This window comes from Pseudophryne corroboree, chromosome 1, assembly GCF_028390025.1.
Source record: "Pseudophryne corroboree isolate aPseCor3 chromosome 1, aPseCor3.hap2, whole genome shotgun sequence".
In the NCBI taxonomy this organism is placed as follows: Eukaryota; Metazoa; Chordata; class Amphibia; order Anura; family Myobatrachidae; genus Pseudophryne; species Pseudophryne corroboree.
Genome location: NC_086444.1, coordinates 105,430,201 through 105,453,052, shown reverse-complemented (window position 1 = coordinate 105,453,052; position 22,852 = coordinate 105,430,201). Strand labels below are relative to the sequence as shown.

The 22,852-nt window shown below is 44.8% G+C and overlaps 1 protein-coding gene across 2 annotated transcripts in view; it reads right to left on the bottom strand.

The window, feature by feature from the left end:
• Positions 1-21,319, bottom strand: part of PARP8 (poly(ADP-ribose) polymerase family member 8) — a 420,080-nt gene extending 398,761 nt beyond the window's left edge. Inside the window, exons 1-3 of one of the 2 annotated variants that reach the window (XM_063961880.1) lie at positions 21,088-21,319; positions 20,282-20,701; positions 19,738-19,792 (exon numbers count right to left, since the gene is read on the bottom strand). In XM_063961880.1, coding sequence (XP_063817950.1) covers positions 19,738-19,792; positions 20,282-20,372 — 146 coding nt within the window. In that variant the 5' untranslated portion in view covers positions 20,373-20,701; positions 21,088-21,319. Of the gene's footprint in view, positions 1-19,737; positions 19,793-20,281; positions 20,880-21,087 lie in introns of those variants that run through there. The other variant, XM_063961870.1, reaches the window with a different exon arrangement.
• Positions 21,320-22,852: the final 1,533 nt, after the last annotated feature.

Here is a 22,852-nt window from a genome sequence, read left to right as displayed (position 1 = left end):
ATTCCATACCACACCCAGCTAGGAAAGCTGTAGCATTTGTACTGTAATGAAGAATGGAGGGGCCTGGAAGCGTATATCGCACATATGCTCATGGCATGGTATACGTGTCTATAATAGCAGAGTGTTTACAGTAAGAGCTCAGAAAATGGAAACAAATCCACATATATCGAACACCTTCGAAAAAAAGGTTACACACAAGGCACCTTACTTTCCCAGGAGAAAGGGAAATAACTGAGTGACAGTCAGAAATGCAAAATATTTTTAAGTGCAACTTAATAGAGGCACAATGAGGAAACTGACACTGCTTTTACTTGCCTTTACAACACATGCACTGAGATGTAATCTATAGTTAGAACACTGGGCACAATTAACTTGAAAATGTAATTTTATGCTGGGTTGTTTTCTAGATGGAACACTGCTAGTCTGAGGTGGATTGGGAACTTAAAAATGGCCTTTGAAAAACACTTACAGTAGCCTCGCCTAAGCGGGACAAAATGAAATATAGGCAGGGTCAACATACAAGTAGGCGTGATTAGCATAGCCATCCCAAGGCAAGGCCAACGCAGCACACAGTTAGGCAGAGCAGATATTTTAGGTCCCTTTATAAAATGTAGGCATTATAGGGACCTCTACAGAAGGGAGTCATTTTAAGGACCTATATACAAGGCAGCCATTTTAGGGTCATGAATATATTAGAGAGCATTTCAGAGGGTACAATTTCATCTGTCATACAACACATAAAGCATCCTAGTTGCCCCAATGAAATATTTAAGTGCATCAGAGTGACCGATATACAATACAAAAATCATCCTAGAAACCATTATAAAATAATGAGCGAATCATAGTGACCGTCATACAATACAGAGATCATCCTAGTGATTGATATACAATATTGACACTTATATAAAATACAGAGTGCAAACTAGTGACTTCCAGAAAATCATAATGACTGGGCCCCAAAAAAAAACAAAAAAACAGAGCATCAGTGATCACCCTATAATACTGACAGCATCTTAGTGACAAAGCAGGAAGCATCCTAGAGATTGATATAGAATACACAGAGCATATCAGTGCCAAATATACAATACATAGAGCATACCAGAGACTGATATAGTATACAGAGAGAATCCAAGTATTCGTAAAAATGTACTATGCGCATACACACACACAAATATTTAATATCACCCCCACATATTAATGAGGGGTTGCTGCAGATATTTACGATATCTTCTGCAGTCACTCCGTTTCCGACTGCAGACTCAACCCACCCATGTTTTTATGGGGGATGCAATGCTGTCAGATTTACGGAACTGCGGAATGCAAAGCTTTCTCAAGCTTGGGAGAGGATTCCTCCACCGTGCATGTGAGGTCAGTAGCCCAGACATGTGCAAGAGTTCTGGCACTGAGTTCTGGCACATTGCAAGGACAAGCTCCTTTCAGAGCCCCTGTCCCTGCATGTGCCGCCTCATATACTGCAGCAGTGTAATTCCATCCTACAATGCAATTTCGGGCACTAATATCGTGCCCAAATCGCATTGCAAGTACAATTATTGATAAATGGGCCCCGAAGAATGATTATCTTTCAGTGCTCTGCCTATCTCTCACAGCTATCTCATATTTCAACCTTTCTCTCTCTCTGGGCCAGATGTACTAAGCCTTGAAAAGTGATAAATATCACAGTGATAAAGTACCAGCCAATCGGCTCCTAACTGTCATTTTTCAAACACAGCCAGTGACATGGTAGTTAGGAGCTGATTGGCTGGCAGTTTATCACTGTGAAATTTATCACTTTTCAGGCTTAGTACATCTCCCTCTCTCTCTCTCTCTCTCACTGTGCTGTCCCTGCCTGTCTCTGTTTACCTCTATCAAAGGGGTCGATTCAATTCAGAGTGAATTGAATAGCGCCGATAAGGAGATCCTGGAGCTATTCAATTCAGTACAATGCTAAGTCAGAGAATGCCTGTACTCGCAGACTAAACAGGATCTTTGGTTGCGAGAACGGGCATTCTCCGACTAAAGTGCCTCACCGCGATGCTGTTCGCGCAGCGCTAATGCACAAAACAGCATCGCAAACCTAGTATTGTCGGATCTCTGCTGCTAGAGTCGGGGATAACATCATGCTGAATTGAATAGCTCCAGGAGCTCCTTCCCGGCGCTATTTAATTTGCTCTGAATTGAATTGACCCCAAAGTTTCCTCTCTCTCAGCCTGTCTCTCTCACACAAGGGTGGAAGCACTGATGGTTATCCATACTGTTACAATCTGCAGGCAGTGGGCCAATCAGTGAATGGGGTTTCAGGCTGAGCGGCCAAATGTGGGACGGGGTTAAGCAACAGACCAATCAGGCAATGGAGCGGGACTGAATGACGGGCGAGGCATAGCAACATGACTCCTATGCAGGAAGAATAAAATTACTGATTCTCTGCCATCGATAGCAGAGAACAATCGGACCTCTGCCATCTATGGCAACACCATCGACTACCTGTTGCACATCATCGATGGTCAATAGCCATCCCTACCTGCTGCAGCTCAATGTGCACACACAGCCTGTCACTGCCACAAGTGGCCTCATTAAGCTGTTGGCCCACTGGGAAAAGCCCAGGAGAGGTCTATGGCCAATATGCCTCTGCTGCTAGGAAAGCTGTAGCATTTACAATGTAATTTTGCAATGTAGAATGAAGCGGTCTGGAAGCGTATGTCCAGTTATTACACATCTGTTACAAGCCCATGGCATGGTATCACTAAAACTGGTCTATAATAGCAGTGCGTTTACAGTAAGAGTTTTTGAAAACTTAAATAGTGTTAGGTTATTAGGACAGAAGTGAAGCGGTCATTTCTCTCCAGGCAGATGACAAGTACCAGGTTTTCATGCCTTATGGTCAGGTCACTGGAAACTTGGGCCTGGTGCATCCACATGTACTGTATCCAACATGGCTGCCGCCCTAGGCGGATCCAGGGGGGCGAGGGGCACTCGGGCCCGTGCCCCCCCCCCCCCCCCCCCCCCTGTCGTTTCTGACTTTTTTTTTTTTCTCAAAAGGAGAACAGCAGCAGCACTACTGCTATTTCCGTCGGTCAGATTTGATATAAGAGCCGGCAGGCACTAGGACCCGCCGCGGCTCTAACAGCAAGTCCGTGTGGTAACGAATGGGGAGGCTGGAACTGCAGCTCCCCATGCTCACACCACAACCTACCTCCTCCAATGCCAGCCAGCCAGAGTCCAGCCCAGGCGCGGGGGTTCAAATGCCAGCATCGAGTAAGTCTGTTACTTAGGACGGCGCAGAAGGCTTCATTAGCCCTCACTGCACCGCACAGTTTCCCAGCGCTTCCTCCTCAACTTCCTTTACCACCATGCTAGGTGCAGTCACGCTCAGCCTCAGCTTTGAGAAGGCGGCCCGTGTGATTGTGACAGGGCTGTCCTGCAGATGTCTTATGCTGCTTGTTGGAGATCCAGCTGGCTGCTTCTGCTTATCAAAGATGGGCAGTTCATGTCCTGCAGTCTGAGTCTCACTGCAGTGCCCAAAACAAGCTATGCTGCACCTGCCACCACCAACTAAAAACTACAATAATTATATTGTGCTGGGGTGCCTTCCAGGCTCCCATACCTAATGGAACAGGTGACCAACATTTCAAGGCCCAATCAGCCTTTTCATCAGGGTGAAACATTGGCAATAAACCAGGATGCGCTCCTACAGCCAATCATTACCTGATGGTGTATTCTGTGAGGCCACGCCCCCTGTGATACCACACCCCTTATCTGGGAGCACGTGTGCCTTAGGTGCATGTAAATATAACTATTACTATTCCCCTATCATGGTGCCCCCCCTTTCATTTTCTTCTGGATCCGCCCCTGGCTGCCGCCAGTGAGTGTGAGCAGTAAGTGAGGGGTCCACGTTGATTCAGATTTCCTTTCTGGTCAGTAGTAGGGACAGGACTTTGGTGCAGGATTATAAATGTATAAAAATGACGCATAGGTGATGGGTCAGAGGCAAGCAAATTCCACTGTACACCTGAGATGCATTGTAGGAAGAACTAAATAGAAGCTGTATAGTTACAAAACTGCTAATTATTGTTTACCAGTTTACACTGCTTTGTGCTAAATCTGCGGCAGAAAGTACATAAAAGTGGAGTCTGCAAGTGCAACATAGCACGGATACAGATTGTCCCAGTCATAGGAGCCTATTTATCAAGCAAGTTTGCCCTTAAAATATACAGAAATTGCTAATTATGCATGTTTAAGGGTAAAATGAACTGTCACCGGCATGTTTTAGGGAAGAAAGCAGCTGACATCAGAGCCCTCGTAACAGCCGCCCCATAGTTTTCTAAGGTAAAACAATTCAACAAGATCCAAGAAGCATCGTTTTTGGATCTTGCATACATTGGCTTATGCCATCTTCAGATGGTGTCAGCCCACTACCTTCAAAGGAGCAGCCCTGCCAGAGAGGGATATTGTGATCCATCTCCGGTGGGCTTGAAGAGCTCCCAACATCCTTTTCTTCGTTGTCATGTTGTGCGTGGTCAGCTGGGTAGCCGAGCATGTGCAGTGGCCCGGCCGACTCTGAAATACGGAAGCAAAGTAATCACTTCACTTCTTACTAATCGCCAGGATAGGCTGTTGTCTGAGACTGGGACATTCCACCAAAATATTATTCTAATTGCCACGGAAATAAGGATTCTTCATTTTCAGGGGCTGGGCCAGAGGTTCCCAAACGCGGTCCTCAAGGCACCCCAACGGTCCTGGTGTTAAATGTATCCATGCTTGGCCACAGGTGATTTAATTAGCACCTTAAGGTGGGTACACACTGGTAGATATTTCTGGCGATCAATTGATCGGCATATATATCTATGGACGGATCGGGCAGTGTGTTGAGCATACACACAGGGGGTCATTCTGAGTTGATCGCAGCAGGTACTTTGTTAGCAGTTGGGCAAAACCATGTGCACTGCAGGGGAGGCAGATATAACATGTGCAGAGAGAGTTAGTTTTGGGTGGGTTATTTTGTTTCTGTGCAGGGTAAATACTGGCTGCTTTATTTTTACACTGCAATTTAGATTGCAGATTGAACACACCCCACCCAAATCTAACTCTCTCTGCACATGTTACATCTGCCTCCCCTGCAGTGCACATGGTTTTGCCCAACTGCTAACAAAGTTCCTGCTGCGATCAACTCAGAATTACCCCCACTGTCCGATTCGTCGGGGACTGACGTCATGAACTGGGCGGGCGTGTATACATGCCTGCCCAGTTCAGCTGTCAATCACCGCCGGCTGCCGCATGCACCAATAAATCGGTAGATATATTGGCCGTCGGCTGTGCTGCGGGGCCGACGCGATACGTCTGTGAACGACGGAGTTCACAGACGTATCGGCCGTACACACTGGCCGACGGGCCCGCGATATATCGGCAAGTGTGTACCCACCTTTAGTCTATTTGATTTAACCATCTGTGCTGAGCCATGGATATACCTAAAACCTGGACTGTTAAGGTGCCTTGAGGACCGCGTTTGGGAACCTCTGGGCTGGGCACAATTTGTAATAATTATGCCTCATAATGAGATAAAACTTGTCCTATCACTTTTTTTGTTAGGCCTGAAACAGTACAGCAGGCACACTGTAATTACTATAGGTCATTTGCTAATCAAATTAAAGCCGTTATGCTGTACGATTTATTGTGCACCTAGCTCATTCTTAGGCCTATTCCACATCAAGCTTTTCAGAACCCTGCAGGAAAATCTCTCTGCACCGACCTGTGTGTGACTACGGAGCCCCAGATGGTCCATAACACAGATGGCCAATCTGAGGTCCTGAATCGATCTTTCAGATTGATAGGCATTCGCGATGTCTGTATTTAATACAGAAAACAAACGGAAAGATAATATCGATGTTTCTCGCAATTATTTTTCGTTTTTTTGCACATGCACGTTAAAATCATGCATGCTTAGTAACAAAACAAAAAAAAAGAAAAAAAGGGGGCACAACCACAGTGGAGTGTGGGATACACTGGAACAAGTGAGTTTACCGCTACTGCAGCATCTTGAGATTCTAGCAATACATCATGCCTTGAGAATCAATCTAAAATGATGATGTACTGGGATATGAACATCGATCCTTCTGAAGCAAAATGGATTAATACCCATCCCTAGTCCATAGCTGCAGTCGTTTGATGTGTTTTCACTTCTCACCTAAAACACAGCTATATCTGCCGAGCCTTATTTATGTTTTACATTAAGGGAGAGTATATTGGGACTGTATTCATTGCAGATGTCACTGTCATATGTTTTTTGGGGCCAAATTCAAAGTTGATTGCAAAACAACATTTTCCTCTAATGGGCAAAACCATGTGCACTGCAGGTGGGGCAGATATAACACGTGAAGAGAGAGTTAGATTTGGGTGGGTTATATTGTTTCTGTGCAGGGTAAATACTGGCTGCTTTATTTTTACACTGCAATTTAGATTTCGTTTTGAACACACCCCACCCAAATCTAACTCTCTATACATGTTATATCTGCCTCCCCTGCAGTGCATATGGTTTTACCCATTAGAGGAAAATGTTGTTTTGCAATCAACCTTGCATTAGGCCCAAAATACATACTGTAAATACAAGGAGGCCTGATGCACAATGGGGCCTACCTGTTTTATTAGGATGAATATGGTTCTCCATAATGTACACATATACCAAAGATGAGCACGCAACACATCTTAATGCTAAATTGCAACTACTGACACTTGGAGAGGAGGAACAGTGGAGGGAAGGGGTAGGTAAGTGCAGGCGGAGTACAGTAGGAGTATCATACTTGCCTACCTTGCCTGGAGAGGAGAAGCAGGTGAACAACGACAGGGGGCATTGTCAGACTAGTAGTGTCATTAGACCACGCCCCCTCACTGGGAAGTTACAACAATTGGTTCAAATTTGCATAGGGGTGGGGCCAAAATGACATGTTTCCATAGAGCCACGTCACTAGGCCCCCTACCTCCTCGAGGACATAGGTTTCTTTAATATCCCCATTGTTCCCACTTCACTAGGAAGGGGGCAGAATGCGGGAGGGTTACCCACTCTTCGGGGGCCTGCGTGGACTGCCGGAAAAATCAGGCGTCTCCTACAGTATTCGGGCGAGTGGACAAGTATGAGGAATGTTTGCTTACGTGTGACTGAGGCAGGCTTGGTGGTATATTTACTAATTTGTGGGTTTATAGAATTGGATATGTTGCCCACAGCAACCAATCATATTCTACTTATCATTTATATAGCAACTTCTACAAGTTAATAGCTAGGGGTATATTTACTAAGGTGTGGGTTTTTTTAGAAGTGGAGATGTTGCCCGTAGCAACCAATGAGATTCCACGTAACATTTATCTACCTGCTTCTAGAAGATAAGAAGATAGAATAATCGAATAATAGCTAGAATCTGATTGGTTGCTATGGACAACATCTCCACTTCTTAAAAAAACTCACACCTTAGTAAATATACCCCCTAGAATCTGATTGGTTGCTATGGGCAACATCTCCACTTCTATAAACCTGCACTTTTATGCGGGTTTAAACTGCCATACTGCCAAACAATCCCATTGGGGCAGATGTATTAACCTGGAGAAGGCATAAGGAAGTGATAAACCAGTGATAAAGCAGTGTAAAGTGCAAGGTGATAATGAACCAGCCAATCAGCTCCTAACTGTTAATTTACATATGGGAGCTGATTGGTTGGTGTGTTTATCACCTTGCATTTATCACTGGTTTATCACTTTCTTATAGCCCAGTACTCACGGGCCGATCAAGGAGAGATGCGTGCTGAGCGAACCGCTCAGCACACATCTCTCCTGCCGCTCAGCACAGCGCGATCTGTGCTGAGCGTGCGGGGGGAGACGGGGGGGCCGCTCACTTCACCCAGCGGGTGAAGTGAGCGACCCGCTAGATTGGCCTGCATGCAGGCCAATCTAGCAGCGGCGATAGCGATGTGCGGGGCCGCGCATCGCTATCGCCGAGGGGGCTACACACGGAGCGATCCTGCCGATATTCTAAGCAATCTAGTCAGATTGCTTAGAATATCGCTCCGTGAGTACCCCCCTTAAGCCTTCTCCAGGTTAATACATCTGCCCCATTATCCCATTGTTTCCATGGGTTTACTCTGATTTCTGGTTACTCTCCTACACTTACTGTACTAGTAGATTCATTGCCTGCTGGTTAAAATTCATGTGTGTGTTATGGAATTAGGGGGCTATTAATAAAAAAAAAAAAGGGTTGTGCTATTGAACATATTTGCAATTTATCGTGGCACATCACATTACAAGTTTCACCATATTTATATAAATTGTTATGAGGGAACAGTCCATCCAATATAGGGCCCGATTCAGACCTGATCGCTTTTGTGCGAATTCGCAAAGGTGGCCGATTATCGATTGACTGCGCAGGAGTATGGATTGTTGTGTGCACGCTCGAGACCAAACTGCGAAAAAATACAGCATTTGATTGCTATACGTACACAAGCGGTTTCAGGGCGGGTGTGTGACGTCAGCTCCGGCCCCAAACAGCCTGATTCTGCCGCACTATAGGAGTAGGTCCTGGGCTACGCACAGACTGCACAGACTGGAAAAATAATTCGATGGTGAGTGAGTTGCAAACGGATTTGCAACTGACCGGCGTTCGTAGAGATTTTCACAAGGCATACACAGACTTGCACGGGCGGGTATTCACTCTGTAAATACTCTGTTAATACTTATCTTTCCGGTGTCCTGCGACATCCGTTGCAGCCGCTGCAAAAATCACTGAAAAATTGGCCGCAGCGCATGTGCATTTGGTAATTAGTCTCCAGACCATGGCAGGCGCCATGTTTCCTGAGACCTGCACATGCACAAATCCGGAGCCTACTGCACGGTGGAGATGAGGGGACCCACCCGGAGTGTGCACACAGGCCCCCTCCTCTCTTAAAATGCCCCTGAATAGACACGTCCGATTTCTATGCATATAAATGCACTTTTAATGGGTTTATATTTACCTACGAATGCTCAGGGAGCAAATGCTTCCAGTTCTGCATCAAGCCTTGTGTCTTTAGATTATCAGGCAAAATTATTTATTTTATTTTTGTATCATCCAACTGGACTTACACTCGGGGATTCAGAATTACAAACCACTGATCGTGTGCGGAATCTTGGCGTTTTCTTGGACGGTGGCTTGACACTTAAACATCAGATATCAGCCACAATCAAATCCTCATTCTTTCACCTGAGGAACATAGCCAGAATCAAGCACTTAATTCCCTCAGATGATCTGCCAAAAGTCATACATGCATTTGTATCATCTCGATTAGACTACTGTAATGCCCTCTACCTTGGTCTACCAGCAAAAGAATTGCAACGCTTACAGCTGGTACAAAACACAGCTGCCAGGCTGTTAACCGACCAGCCCCGTTCTAGCCACATAACACCCATCCTCTACTCCCTTCACTGGCTGCCTGTAAGATGGCGAATCATCTTCAAGATTGGCTTACTGAGTTTCAAAGCATTACATGACCAGGGCCCAAGGTATCTGAAGCAGCTTCTGATCCCATACTGCCCCACTCAATTACTGCGATCTGTAGATGAAGGATTTTTAGCAGTACCTAGAATCTCCCATAATTCATCTGGGGGTCGAGCTTTTAGTCATGCGGCTCCAACTCTATGGAACTCACTTCCCCGCACAGTGCGAGAGGCCCGAGCTATAGAATCCTTCAAAAGTAGACTCAAGACTTTCCTGTTTACTCAAGCATTTCCATAATGTCCCTTTAGTATCTTCATGCTTCTGTATTTAAAGAAACGCTGTTCTGTACTTCATTATTTTCTGTACTATATTAAGCTATGTATCTGTTAAGCACCTTGAGCCTATTGAAGAAAGAGCCCTATATAAATAAAATTATTATTATTATTATTATTTGTGTGACGCACAACTGTATCCGATGTAGAAAGCACAGCAGCTTTGTTGTTGTAATGATAAAAGAAATAAATACCTCGGCCTGATAATATATTGTAATGGCTGAAAAATACAGATGAAAGCCAAAAACATGAAGCAAGGTATTCAATAAAAGTCGCAGGAGTGATCAATAAATGAATGGTAAAAAAAACCCTAGTACAGGTTGAGTATCCCATATCCAAATATTCCGAAATACGGAATATTCCGAAATACGGACTTTTTTGACTGAGAGTGAGATAGTAAACCTTTGTTTTTTGATGGCTCAATGTACATAAACTTTGTTTAATAGACAAAGTTATTAAAAATATTGTATTAAATGACCTTCAGGCTGTGTGTATAAGGTGTATATGAAACATTAATGAATTGTGTGAATGTACACACACTTTGTTTAATGCACAAAGTTATAAAAAATATTGGCTAAAATTGACTTCAGGCTGTGTGTATAATGTGTATATGAAACATAAATGCATTCTGTGCTTAGATTTAGGTCCCATCACCATGATATCTCATTATGGTATGCAATTATTCCAAACTATGGAAACATCCGATATCCAAAATACTTCTGGTCCCAAGCATTTTGGATAAGGGATACTCAACCTGTATAAGATTTTACATAGCATATTCATATATGTGATTGCAACCTACATGTTTATCATTAATTTTAATCAAAATCCTCCAAACGCTAAAATCATGGAGACGGTAGGGGGCTACAATGTAGGTGGGAGTAGTCTGTGTGCCTTCTCTTATCTATAACTAATGAGCCTGAGTCACTTACTGTGTTTTAGCTACTGCATGCCTATTACTACTAGGTACCTTCTGCAAAGACAAACCATATTAATATTTAAAGCATGCGTTAATAATTAATTTATTCCATACAACATGCTTATTCAGCATAATATCTAAGTGTGTGCTTACATTTATTCCCTGAACAAGTTTTTTATATTTTGTTAACATATTGACAGAAGAAAAAAGCAGCAAAGTCTCCTAATCCCTGCATGGTAAACGTACGGTCTTTTCCGCATATAAAGAACCCAGGGATGTTGCTACAAGTGTAATTTTCCGTAAAAGAATGACAATAAACACAAATCAAAATGAGCTGGTTCCCTTTTGTAAATTATTGTCAGTTACAATCCGAGTGTAAATTGAGATCATCGTCTGCCATGCAATGAAATTACAATAGGCAAACACATATATTTCCCATTTTAGCTGCAGGCTTATTTAGTAATTACTCCGTAATGTTCTGCTTCTTAAGAAAAAATAAAAAAAAAATTAAATAAAAAAAGTTAATTACAGTAAAAACACACGCAGGTACGATTGGCACAGTGGATAGTATTTCTGACTCACAGCGTTGATTAAGGCCTTGGGTTTCATTTCCACAAGGACCCTACATCTGTGGAGTTTATTTGTTTTCCCCATGTTACTGCAGGTTTCCTCCAGGAGTTCTGGTTTACTCCCACAGTTCAAATACGCATTGGAAGGTTCTTTGGCGTATGATAAAATGGATCCCTGTGTGCATATGTGAGGTAGAGAATTTAGGGGTCATGTACAAATGAATGTAGGCACGCTTGCATCGATGTGCACTGTGCATGCTCAGAAAAAGGCCACACGCATATAAGAAAACTGCCACGGCCATCTACACTTGCCGTGGAAGAGCTGTGGAACTGAGGGGTGATGGGCCATTTTAGGATGTGCCTCATATGCTCCTCATACAGACCAGGCTATAAGTGAATAAGGAGGTGATTCAGAGGTGGAAACTATGGGGGAGATGTACTAAGCAGTGAAAAGAGTGGAGAATTAAGCAAGTGGAGAAGTTGCCCATGGCAACCAATCATCTGCTCTGTATAATTTTATTATATGCAAATTATACATTTACTTAAATGCTAATTGATTGCCATGGGCAACTAATCCACTGGCTCACTTCTCCACTCTTTACAATGCTTAGTACATCTCTCCCTATAGCACAGACGTGGGAAATTAAAATTATGCCAAAGCAGGAGGCAATTTAGGTAAAAAGACAGCCACTGCCGGATTCTTGGATCTTCTGCTGTGTCTGAAGGCTCAGCATCATATCACCTAGACACACAATTTGTCAATCTATAGATTCCGCAGGTGTAGGCACTTTATAAACCAATCATGTGTATGCGTAAAATAATCACGCAGGACCCTTATCAATATCTCATAATATGCATATGGCTGTTAGAAACAATAACAAAAGCCATTTTGTCATCAATGGAAATGTTGCACTACAAATTGACACCTTGATTCGGGATACAGGTATTATGTCATTTAATATGTGGTTGTAACCAGGTTATCCATCAAGACAGACAAAGGTTTCTGCTTTAGGCCGTCTTGTCACATGACATTGGGTGGCCAATGAGAGTCCCAATATGATTCGCACTGCAAATGTTACAGCATCTGCCAAGGTCCCTCTGATAGCCGCTAAGCCTATTGCCAATGAGAGTGCAGAGAAGCAAAGATATTGATTGGGGAGGTATCAGAGTGTGTATACCATAAATATCCTGCAAACTACAGTAAAGATATTGCAAAGCCTTAGTGCCAAATATCCAGTCAATATGACTGCATAAAAAAAAGGATCCACTGCAACACACGTGTGAGAACAGTAGTCTGTATTAACATACTGAAAGATCTCTTCACTCACGCTTTTATACTTAACTTCATTTGATTACCCGTCAGTTGTGACGCCGGCAGTCATGTGACATCACTCGGAATCCCGTCACCTGAACACCTAATGCCGACATCCCCAAGGTAAGTATCGGGATCACTGTTAGCATTAGTACCAGAGGGGGGGGGGGAGATTTGGGGGGGGGGGGGGGGTGGAGGGGCGGTTTAGGGTTAGGAACTAGAGGGAGGGGTTAGCCATAGTCACCACCCTCGAGTCTTAGCCCTAGCCGCCACCCCTGAAACTTAGCCCTAGGCGGGTTAGGGTAGGGGACAAGGGAGGGGTAAAATAATTACACTGCCTCGTGTCGGCATTCTAATTGTTGGGATGCTGGTGTCATGTGACCGCTGGCATCCCCACTGCTGGGTTCATGTATCACACCTGTTCATAGAGACCACTGTTCTCACAAGTGTGGGTCAGCGACGGTCAAGTTATTGATCCTTTGATTTATTCTATGGTTTTTTTGTGTGTTTTATGAGTCTTACACAGATATGTGATTAAAAGTTAAGTTTTAACTAATGTAAGAATGCCCCAACCAAAAAAGTTTTCTTGGTAATTACTCTAACCCTCGGGTTACACAGGATGCAGAATCACTCTGTCAGGGCCAGTGAAGCTTGTTTAGCAAGTTACGATTTTGGTGCACTGTGACCTATGATAGAGAACCAGATCTGCAAAAAAATGCGCAGTTCGGCTCCTACGCAGATCTGAAAACATCTGAGATTTACGTAAATATCGGATTTCTGTAAATCTCTGAATCAGTTCCGATACGCCTATTAGGAGAGGCATCTGTTACCACTAGTGTAACGCAGGCCCAAGCAATCACTGATGATGATGAGTTGTAGTAAACCCTACACGTCCATGTCGACCTAAGGTGTGTCGACCAATTGACGTCGACCTAAGGTGTGTCGATCTTTTTGTTGTCGACCTGGAGTCCGGATACCATCCTACACATGCAGATACGGGTGAATCTCAAGATGCATGCTGCTCAGCGTAGGTGCAACAACACTAAGTATTTCTTTCCATTCACACTTCCTTTGAGCAACGTACGCCTTGATTTACTTCCAACAGCTCATTATACTGTAGCAGAGACTGATGTGAATGATTGATGAATGTAAGGAAAGCGTGGAGTACTATGGGGAGCTACTGTAATAATAAGTTACAATACTGTTGCTAGGAGAAGTGTATGTCACTAAAGTAGGCTCAATGGCTGCTATGGCATGGGTTCTTTATCAAGAAGAACGTTATATTTTCCAGCCAAAAGAATACAGACATCTGTATAATCACATATTATATACAATAGGAAACATTGTTTCCCTGTCACTGGGAAATAGCTTCCCTTGGATGTAATATGCAGCTCTGCAGGCTCCTCACAGTTTCAGGTTGTAGCATTAAAAGGCATTAGATTGAGACCTGCCCAAGGTGTTATTTCTGGAGTGTTTACAGGCCTAGCTAGCATCTGATCCAGCCTTTTGTGATACCTTTTAACAACAAGATCAGTGGGTTCTAGTCTCCAACACGGTTACCTATCAAACTGAAAGTAAAACGGCTCATATTACATGTACACAATGGGGGTCATTCCGAGTTGTTCGCTCGTTATTTTTTTGTCGCAACGGAGCGAATAGTCGCTACTGCGCATGCGCAATGTCCGCAGTGCGACTGCGCCAAGTAAATTTGCTATGCAGTTAGGAATTTTACTCACGGCATTACGAGGTTTTTTCTTCGTTCTGGTGATCGTAATGTGATTGACAGGAAGTGGGTGTTTCTGGGCAGAAACTGGCCGTTTTATGGGTGTGTGCGAAAAAACGCTACCGTTTCTGGGAAAAACGCGGGAGTGGCTGGAGAAACAGAGGAGTGTCTGGGCGAACGCTGGGTGTGTTTGTGACGTCAAACCAGGAACGACAAGCACTGAACTGATCGCAGATGCCGAGTAAGTTTGGAGCTACTCAGAAACTGCTAAGAAGTGTCTATTCGCAATTCTGCTAATCTTTCGTTCGCAATTTTGATAAGCTAAGATTCACTCCCAGTAGGCGGCGGCTTAGCGTGTGCAATGCTGCTAAAAGCAGCTTGCGAGCGAACAACTCGGAATGACCCCCAATGTCCCTTCAGCGGCAGCCTGTGAGATACTGTACAAGTCTGTCATTAGTAGTAGGTCCTAATATATGTACAGACATGTCTTCATACATTATTGCTGCAGTTGTGCCAAACAGCACTTTCCGGCGCTCGGGGTTCCATGCAATTCGGCTTGCGTCGAGCATCTTTCACATTTTTTTTCCGCTTAAATGTGATGTGACAAAACCGCTTTGCGATACTGCACTGATTCACTGATTTGGGGCAGTATGGATGGTGTAATGATTAGCATTACTGCTGCCTCACAACACTAAGGTCATGGGTTCGATTCCCACCATGGTCCTAACTGTGCGGAGTTTGTATATTCTCCACGTACTTGCGTGGGTTTCCTCCAGGGTGCTCCGGTTACCTCCCACAATCCAAAAATATACTGGTAGATTAATTGGCTCCCAACAAAATCAACCTTAGCATTAATGTGTTGCTTGTGGTAGGGAATATAGGCCCTCATTCCGAGTTGATCGCTCGCTAGCTATTTTTTGCAGCCGTGCAAACGCATAGTTGCCGCCCACAGGGGAGTGTATTTTCGCTTTGCAAGTGTGCGAACGCCTTTGCAGCCGAGCTCTGCAAAAACATTTTGTGCAGTTTCTGAGTAGCTCTGGACTTACTCAGCCCTTGCGATCACTTTAGTCTTTTTGGTGCCGGAATTGACGTCAGACACCCGCCCTGCAAACGCTTGGACACGCCTGCATTTTCCCAAACACTCCCAGAAAATGGTCAGTTGACACCCACATCTTCTTATTGTCAATCTCCTTGCGATCCGCTGTGCGAACGGATTCTTCGTTAAAACCATCGCCCAGCAACGATCCGCTTTGTACCCGTACAACGCACCTGTGCATTGCGGTGCATACGCATGCGCAGTAGTGACCTGATCGCTGCGCTGCGAAAACGGCAGCGGGGGATCAACACGGAATGACCCCCATAGATTGTAAGCTCCACTGGTGCAGGAACTGATGTGAATGGACAATTATTCTCTGTAAAGCGCTGCGGAATATGTGTGCGCTATATAAATAACTGGTAATAAATAAATAATTCACTTCATATGTAACACGTGTGCTATTGACTTTTTTTCATGCCAAGTTCAGTTGTGCTTCATCAGCCCGGTGTCTTTGGTAGAGACTGAGAGGTGTTTTGCTGCAAATTCGGTGCGAATAAGATGCAAATGAAAAGACAAAGTAGCTAGTGTACACCGCTGGGTGCGGCTCACTAGCACCAAGGCTTATTGAGGCTTGGTGTATGAGGATACATCTGGACCTCTTTCTCTGCTGGACATCGAAGATCTATATATCGAAACATCGATTTTTTAGCATTTGTTCGTAGTGTTTCGTTTTTTTTATACCAATGCAGGAAATCGAGACATACTGTAGATCATTTTGCCCTGATAGTTTAACCTTCTTTCCTAGCCTGGTTGTGGTGCTGTGATAAGATGTATGAAAATGTTAGGGAGCCCACAGACTTGTGTCTGATTTATGGGGGATTATGGTGCTACGTTACATCTCCCCATTCACACTCACAGTCCCCTCACTCACATCCTTCACTTCAAGACTTCTAATCCCCTCATCACGATCCAGTTATAGAAACACTAGTCACATGATATCAGTCACATGTACCTGCTGTTCACAAACCAAATGCCCGGCCTGTGCCATCACCCATCATTCATATTGGCCATACAGAGGCAGCTGCTCATTGGTGAAACCCTTTCAGGGCAGCCTGCTCAGCAATCTGGACATCTATCAGCATAAAAATATTTTCATTATTCTAACATCAAGCCAGCCATCTGGTCGGACATAGGACCTAATTCCGAGTTGTTTGCTCGCTAGCTGCTTTTAGCAGCAGTGCAAACGCTAAGCCGCCGCGCTCTGGGAGTGTATCTTAGCTTAGCAGAAGTGCGACCGAAAGGTTTGCAGCATTGCTACAAAAAAAAATTGTGCAGTTTCAGAGTAGCTCCAGACCTACTCCTAGCTTGCGATCACTTCAGACTATTTAGTTCCTGTTTTGACGTCACAAACACACCCTGCGTTCGGCCAGCCAATCCCCCATTACTCCAGCCACTCCGCGTTTTTAACTGTCACGCCTGCGTTTTTAAACACACTCCCCGAAAACGATCAGTTACCACCCAGAAACACCCACTTCCTGTCAATCACTCAACGGCCAGCAGTGCGACTGGAAAGCGTCGCTAGACCTTGTGTGAAACTGCATCGGCTTTTGTGGAAGTACGACGTGCGTGCGCAGTGCGCCCCATACCCATGCGCAGAAATGCCGATTTTTTGGCCTGATCGCTGCACTGAGAACAACGGCAGCCAGCGATCAACTCGGAATGACCCCCTTAGGACCTAATTCAGACCTGATTGCAGCAGCAACATTTTTCTCTAATGGACAAAGCCATGGGCCTAATTTAGACCTGATCGCTGATGTGCGCTCAACCATCTGCCGGTATGCTGGCAGTCAGGATCCCGGTGCCGGTATGCTGGCCGCCGGCATACCATACTACACCCTTAAGATTGCATAGGGTGGGAGAGTAGGTTTGTCTTGACGGCCATCTTTACTTTTATACATTTGCGGCACTACTTGTAAATGTATTACTTGTATATATTACAGTAGACTGTAGAGTAAAATTGTGGTTTACTGTGAACTGTCTATTGTAGTTTACACACAAATTAGCAGAAGACCCATTTATTATTAGTGTATGCTGTACGCGTGACATCATATGCTTCTGGTGACAATCTGTAAATATATTGGCCCAAATATAATGGAATGCATTTGGCATCTCAGCGGTCGGGATGCTAGTGATCATGTGACTGACATCGGCATCCCAACACCCCTCAGGACACCGGTGCCGGGACACCGTCTGCCGACATCCTGAAGGTGCGTATCAGAGTGCGGGTTAGGTCCCTGGGGGAAGGAGGGTTAGAGTTAGGGGTGGTTAGGTTTAGGCAATGGGGGGAAGGGTAGCCGTAGCCGACACCCCTGGAGGGTTAACCATAGCCGACACCTGCGGATGGTTAGCCCTAGCCGACACCCCCCGAGGGTTAGGTTAGAAGGATAAAATACTTACCCCCGTCTGGTGTCGGGATTCTTAATGTTGGGATGCCGCAGTTGAACAAGCATCCCCACTGTTGGCATTTCATACCCAATTCAATATAATAACTGCTTGCATTGACACTTCTGTATGCGCTACAAACTAGTCTAGACATTTATGCAAACTATTGGCTTACACAACTTAGCAGCAAGTTTATATCAACAAGTTATGCCTACAGCTTGACTCGTCATGGACAATCGGTAAATATACTGTATAGGCCCAAATATAATAACCTGAGAGTTACAGACACCGGAACGATTTAGCTGTTAGATTTAAAGCGACAATAATTCAAAAGTTAAAACCACCTTGAAATGGTGCTTGTGCCTGCAACTCGCAGCCTATTATATATATTTTGGCCTATAATTTACCAATTGCTCATGACGAGTCAAGCTGTAGGCATACATTGTAGATATAAACTTGCTGCCAAGCTCTGTAAGCCAATATTTTGCATAACTGTCTATAATAGTTTGTAGCGCATACAAAGTCTATTAGATAGGAAAAACCGACACCCAACTGACTTTTCAAACAATTGAATACCCCCAAAGTGTAAATGCAACCAGTCCTTTTAAAGAAACAGCCAAATCAAAATATGCTCCTGTTGTCTTTGGACAACTACTCCCACTGCTAAGCATCAATGTTTTTTTCTGCAGCCAACCAATGAGTCTGCTAGCCATGTTAGTGTATAAAGTATATGCCCCCTAATGTGTGTTTAAGCTAATAGAATGTCACCACATTTCACCACCACTAGTGAGAATGCAAGCACGGCTAATGGCCAATAATTGCTGTACTATTTCTGCACTCCCACATATGGGTAAGGGGGGGTGTTATAAAATGAACACGCTCAATTTCAATGTAAAATAAGAAATATCAATCACAAATGTAGAAACAGAAGACAACTAGCTATTTTAACTATCATTCCTAATTGCTGCAGATCGCGACAATAAATAATTATTTTCCAGGCCAATTTATCAAAAAGTTACAGCTCCGATAAGCAGCTATGTCAATGAATGTTAAAAACTGTACTACTGCCACTGATGACAGTGGTCCTGTGCCAAAAGCGTTCCTGGACATGCATAGCGTTAGGCCGCACATATGTACTAAACGAGCAGATTGAGCCAGAGAGATGCCTCTTCGCATTTCGGTAGCTTTTTCCATTGTAAAAGTGCGCTAACGTCTTCTTATCAATAGCACAATACATGTTCCTATACAATATATGGGGAAGATGGTGTGCTCCAATTCTGCCATTACGATGTCTGCAAAATCTCCTTCGATGAAGACTTCATAAATGCGAACGAAACTTAATTCTGAGACGATCATGCAGAAACGGCTGTTTACTTATAATTATTGTTGCCGAAACGCTTTATAAATAGGCCGCCTAGTATCTTGGCAATATATAAATGCGTTTTCTTGGAACACGGTGCATCTAAAATGTTTGCTAAAAGCTACCAGACCTTACATGCTCCACTCTACATTCCAGAGCGTTGAGGAAATATTTACATAACACATTATTCTAATTGAAAGGTCTGTTTGTTCAGATGAATGCAAATGTGTGTATCCACTTTTAAGATGAATGCTTCGGAGTGCAAATATGCCCAATACGTCACAGACCTCATAGGACAACTTCTAAAACACAATGAAACTACTTCCTTGGGGAGCAGAAATACCTACACTGTGCTCCATTCCATCAGAAAACGCCGCTGCACCGTATTCCACTCCAAAATGCAGTATAAATATGTCTCCCTGTCGCTCTCTGTTTTACATTTTACTGGTTATAATACTTAACATGTCTGTTCGGGCTTTCACAAAGCAACCTGAGAGGAGATGGTGCCATGGCAACGCAGGAAAATGCATAACATGGAATACTGTACATCATTCACTGAATGAAAAAGGAAGAATATAAAATATATAGATTTATACCTTTTGGAGCCACCTAGGAAGGTAAAGGTGAAAGTAGAGTCCGAGTATCTGAAATCTAAAGGAAAAGAAGATAAGATGAAGTGATATATCCCCAGCTGCCATGCTCCCCCCTCCCTCAGGGATGAGGTAAGCAGCCTACGGACACCCTATATGCAGGAAACCCCTGTTTCAACAAGTGCACTGGCAATAGAGGGATTGCAGCTGTCAGCGGATGCAACCTATAGTCATGTGATTGTGCACACACATTATATATATATATATATATATATATTGCAAACTGTGGCCTTAGCCATGCAATGGATAATAGCCATTGCCACCATGATGCCATCTGAAATAAAGAAGGGAGGGTGGAATGGGGGGTAATTATAATTTGCTAATCTGTATCATGCTACCAGCACGGTCAATACTGGATACTGCTGGATTCCAATGTATGAAGCCCTCCATATACACACAGCACACTAGTGTTCAGGTGATCATGGGATGGGAAGGGGTGAGAACAGATGCAATGTTGCCGTGTCCTCATGGATCTGATACAGTAACTCACCTGAAAACAGGCAGTCCTTCTCCGCCTTACACTTTTGAATGACAATGTCTATATCCTTCTGAATCCTCTCTTGCCTTGAACACATCCCCATGAAATAAATCCCTGGGAAAGCAGCTTTATTTCCCCCCACAGTTCAGTATCTTAATGAAACATTGGGAAGAAGAAGAAGAAAAAAAAGGGCTTATCCAAGAGGTTTCAGTTGCTGGAGGAGGAGGAGGAGGAGGTCGGTGCTGTCGGTGCTGCTGCTGCTGTGGTCTGATGTGGCTTCTGCTACTGCTGCTTCTGCGTTTTGTTGCAATTGCAATTTCCTCTGCTGACAATAGACTGAGTTGGTGAGAGCCACCCCCGCAGACACAGGCTTGTCAGTAGCAAGTGCAATAGAGAGAGAGGGAGTGAATAATAACAATAATCAGCATCTCCCTATGAGAGAGAGAGAAAGAGAGAGAGAGAGAGAGAGTGTGAGAGAGGAGGAGGAGGAGGAGGGGAGAGAGAGCTGCAGTTACTGGATGCACAGCCGCAGACACAGGAGCTCCCCACTACACACAGACACACACACACACACACACACACACACACACACACACACACACACACACACACACACACACACACACACACACACCCATAAACACATTAGCCCTAGGAAGCACAGTTAGAGTCACACCCACAATGTGGGACAGGCAGAGAGATTAGACATGTAAGGGGACGTGCAGGCTGCTGTACACTGACTCATGCTCACTGGCAGCCTTTGCATACTTGCACACTGTCATGCATGACATCCATGTCACCGTGCATGGGATACCTACCCCCGGGGTGATGTAAGACAGGGCTGAATGTATTGCAGTATGCTGATCTATCTTTGTGTACATTGATCCTTTCCCAGGATCTCTCAGTTGCCATGGTGATGGTGAAAGCCAGGAAGAAATTGATGGAATTTTCTATTTTTTGCATGACCCAGGCTGACCCCCATGGCAATGGTTACAGTGTTTGGTTAAGTGATCTATAGCTGTCCACTCTGCTACCGTGTTGTTATGTTGCTGTGTGAAACACCAGTGCTACAGTTTACAGGAAAAAGAAAAACAAATACAAGAGAGTGATGGTGAGTGGTTAGTAATGGGAAAGTAGAATTATGTGTAACAATGGAGACTGAGCTCAGCTATGTTTTCATTTTTAATAACTTTATAGGGACTGATGCGAAGTCACATAAAAGCTGGAATGCGGGCGCATCTAGTGAATATTAGCAGTGTAACTCGGAACCAGGCCTGTTGTTTGATCTTCACTCTTATTACATCTCTCCAGTATTGTATACCAGGGACGTGCAGTCAGGGGAGGCAGGGGAGGCAGTGCCTCCCCTGTCATAATGATTAAAATAATATAAAGAAAATATTTATAACACAGTCTGTTATAAATATCTTTTTTCATTATTTTAATAATCCCCCCCCCCCTGTGGCTGCTTGTGAGGGTGGGAGGCAGCGGGAGAGGTGCCTCCCGCTGCTAACACTAAAACTCCGGGCAGCGGGGGGCGGTCAAGGGGCGGGGCGCAGCAATGGGCTGTGAAAGCCCATTGAAAATGAATGGGGAAGCGGCACCTATACTGGTGCCGCAATGACAGGGGCGTGCATTCAGCCCCGATGAATGCACGCCCCTGTCAGTGCCCCAGATGTGATTGGCCCAGCGGATCCAGTGCTGGATCCGCTGTCCAATCACTAGCGAGCCCCCTTCCCGGCTGCAGCGGGCGCCGTGGGCTGTGTGGGCGCCCACTGCAGCTAGCGCCGCTGAGCGGCGCTACTATGGGAGAGACGTCATGAGTCATGACGTCTCTCCCATAGTACAGCAGAGACGAGCTGGCGGACGGAGACGGAGGACAGCGCTAATGGAGCTGCGCTGCTGGAGCGGTAAGTATGTGTGTGTGTTTTTTTAATTTTTTTCATGTGTGTGTTGGGGGCAGAGCAACAGGGGTCCAGCAACTGGGGGGCACAACAACAAGGGGCACAGCAACAGGGGCACAACTATAAGAGGCAGAGCAACAGGGGCACAGCAAAAGGGGCACAACTATAAGGGGCACAGCAAAAGAGGCACAACTATAAGGGGCACAGCAAAAGGGGCACAACTATAAGGGGCACAGCAAAAGGGGCACAACTATAAGGGGCACAGCAAAAGGGGCACAACTATAAGGGGCACAACTATAAGGGGCACAGCAAAAGGGGCACAACTATAAGGGGCACCGCAAAAGGGGCACAACTATAAGGGGCACAGCAAAAGGGGCACAACTATAAGTGGCACAGCTATAAGGGGCACAGCAAAAGGGGCACAACTACAAGGGGCACAACTATAAGGGGCACAGCAAAAGGGGCACAACTACAAGGGGCACAACTATAAGGGGCACAGCAAAAGGGGCACAACTACAAGGGGCACAGCAACAGGGGCACAACTATAAGGGGCACAGCAAAAGGGGCACAACTACAAGGGGCACAACTACAAGAGGCACAGCAAAAGGGGCACAACTACAAGGGGCACAACTACAAGGGGCACAGCAACAGGGGCACAACTATAAGGGGCACAGCAACAGGG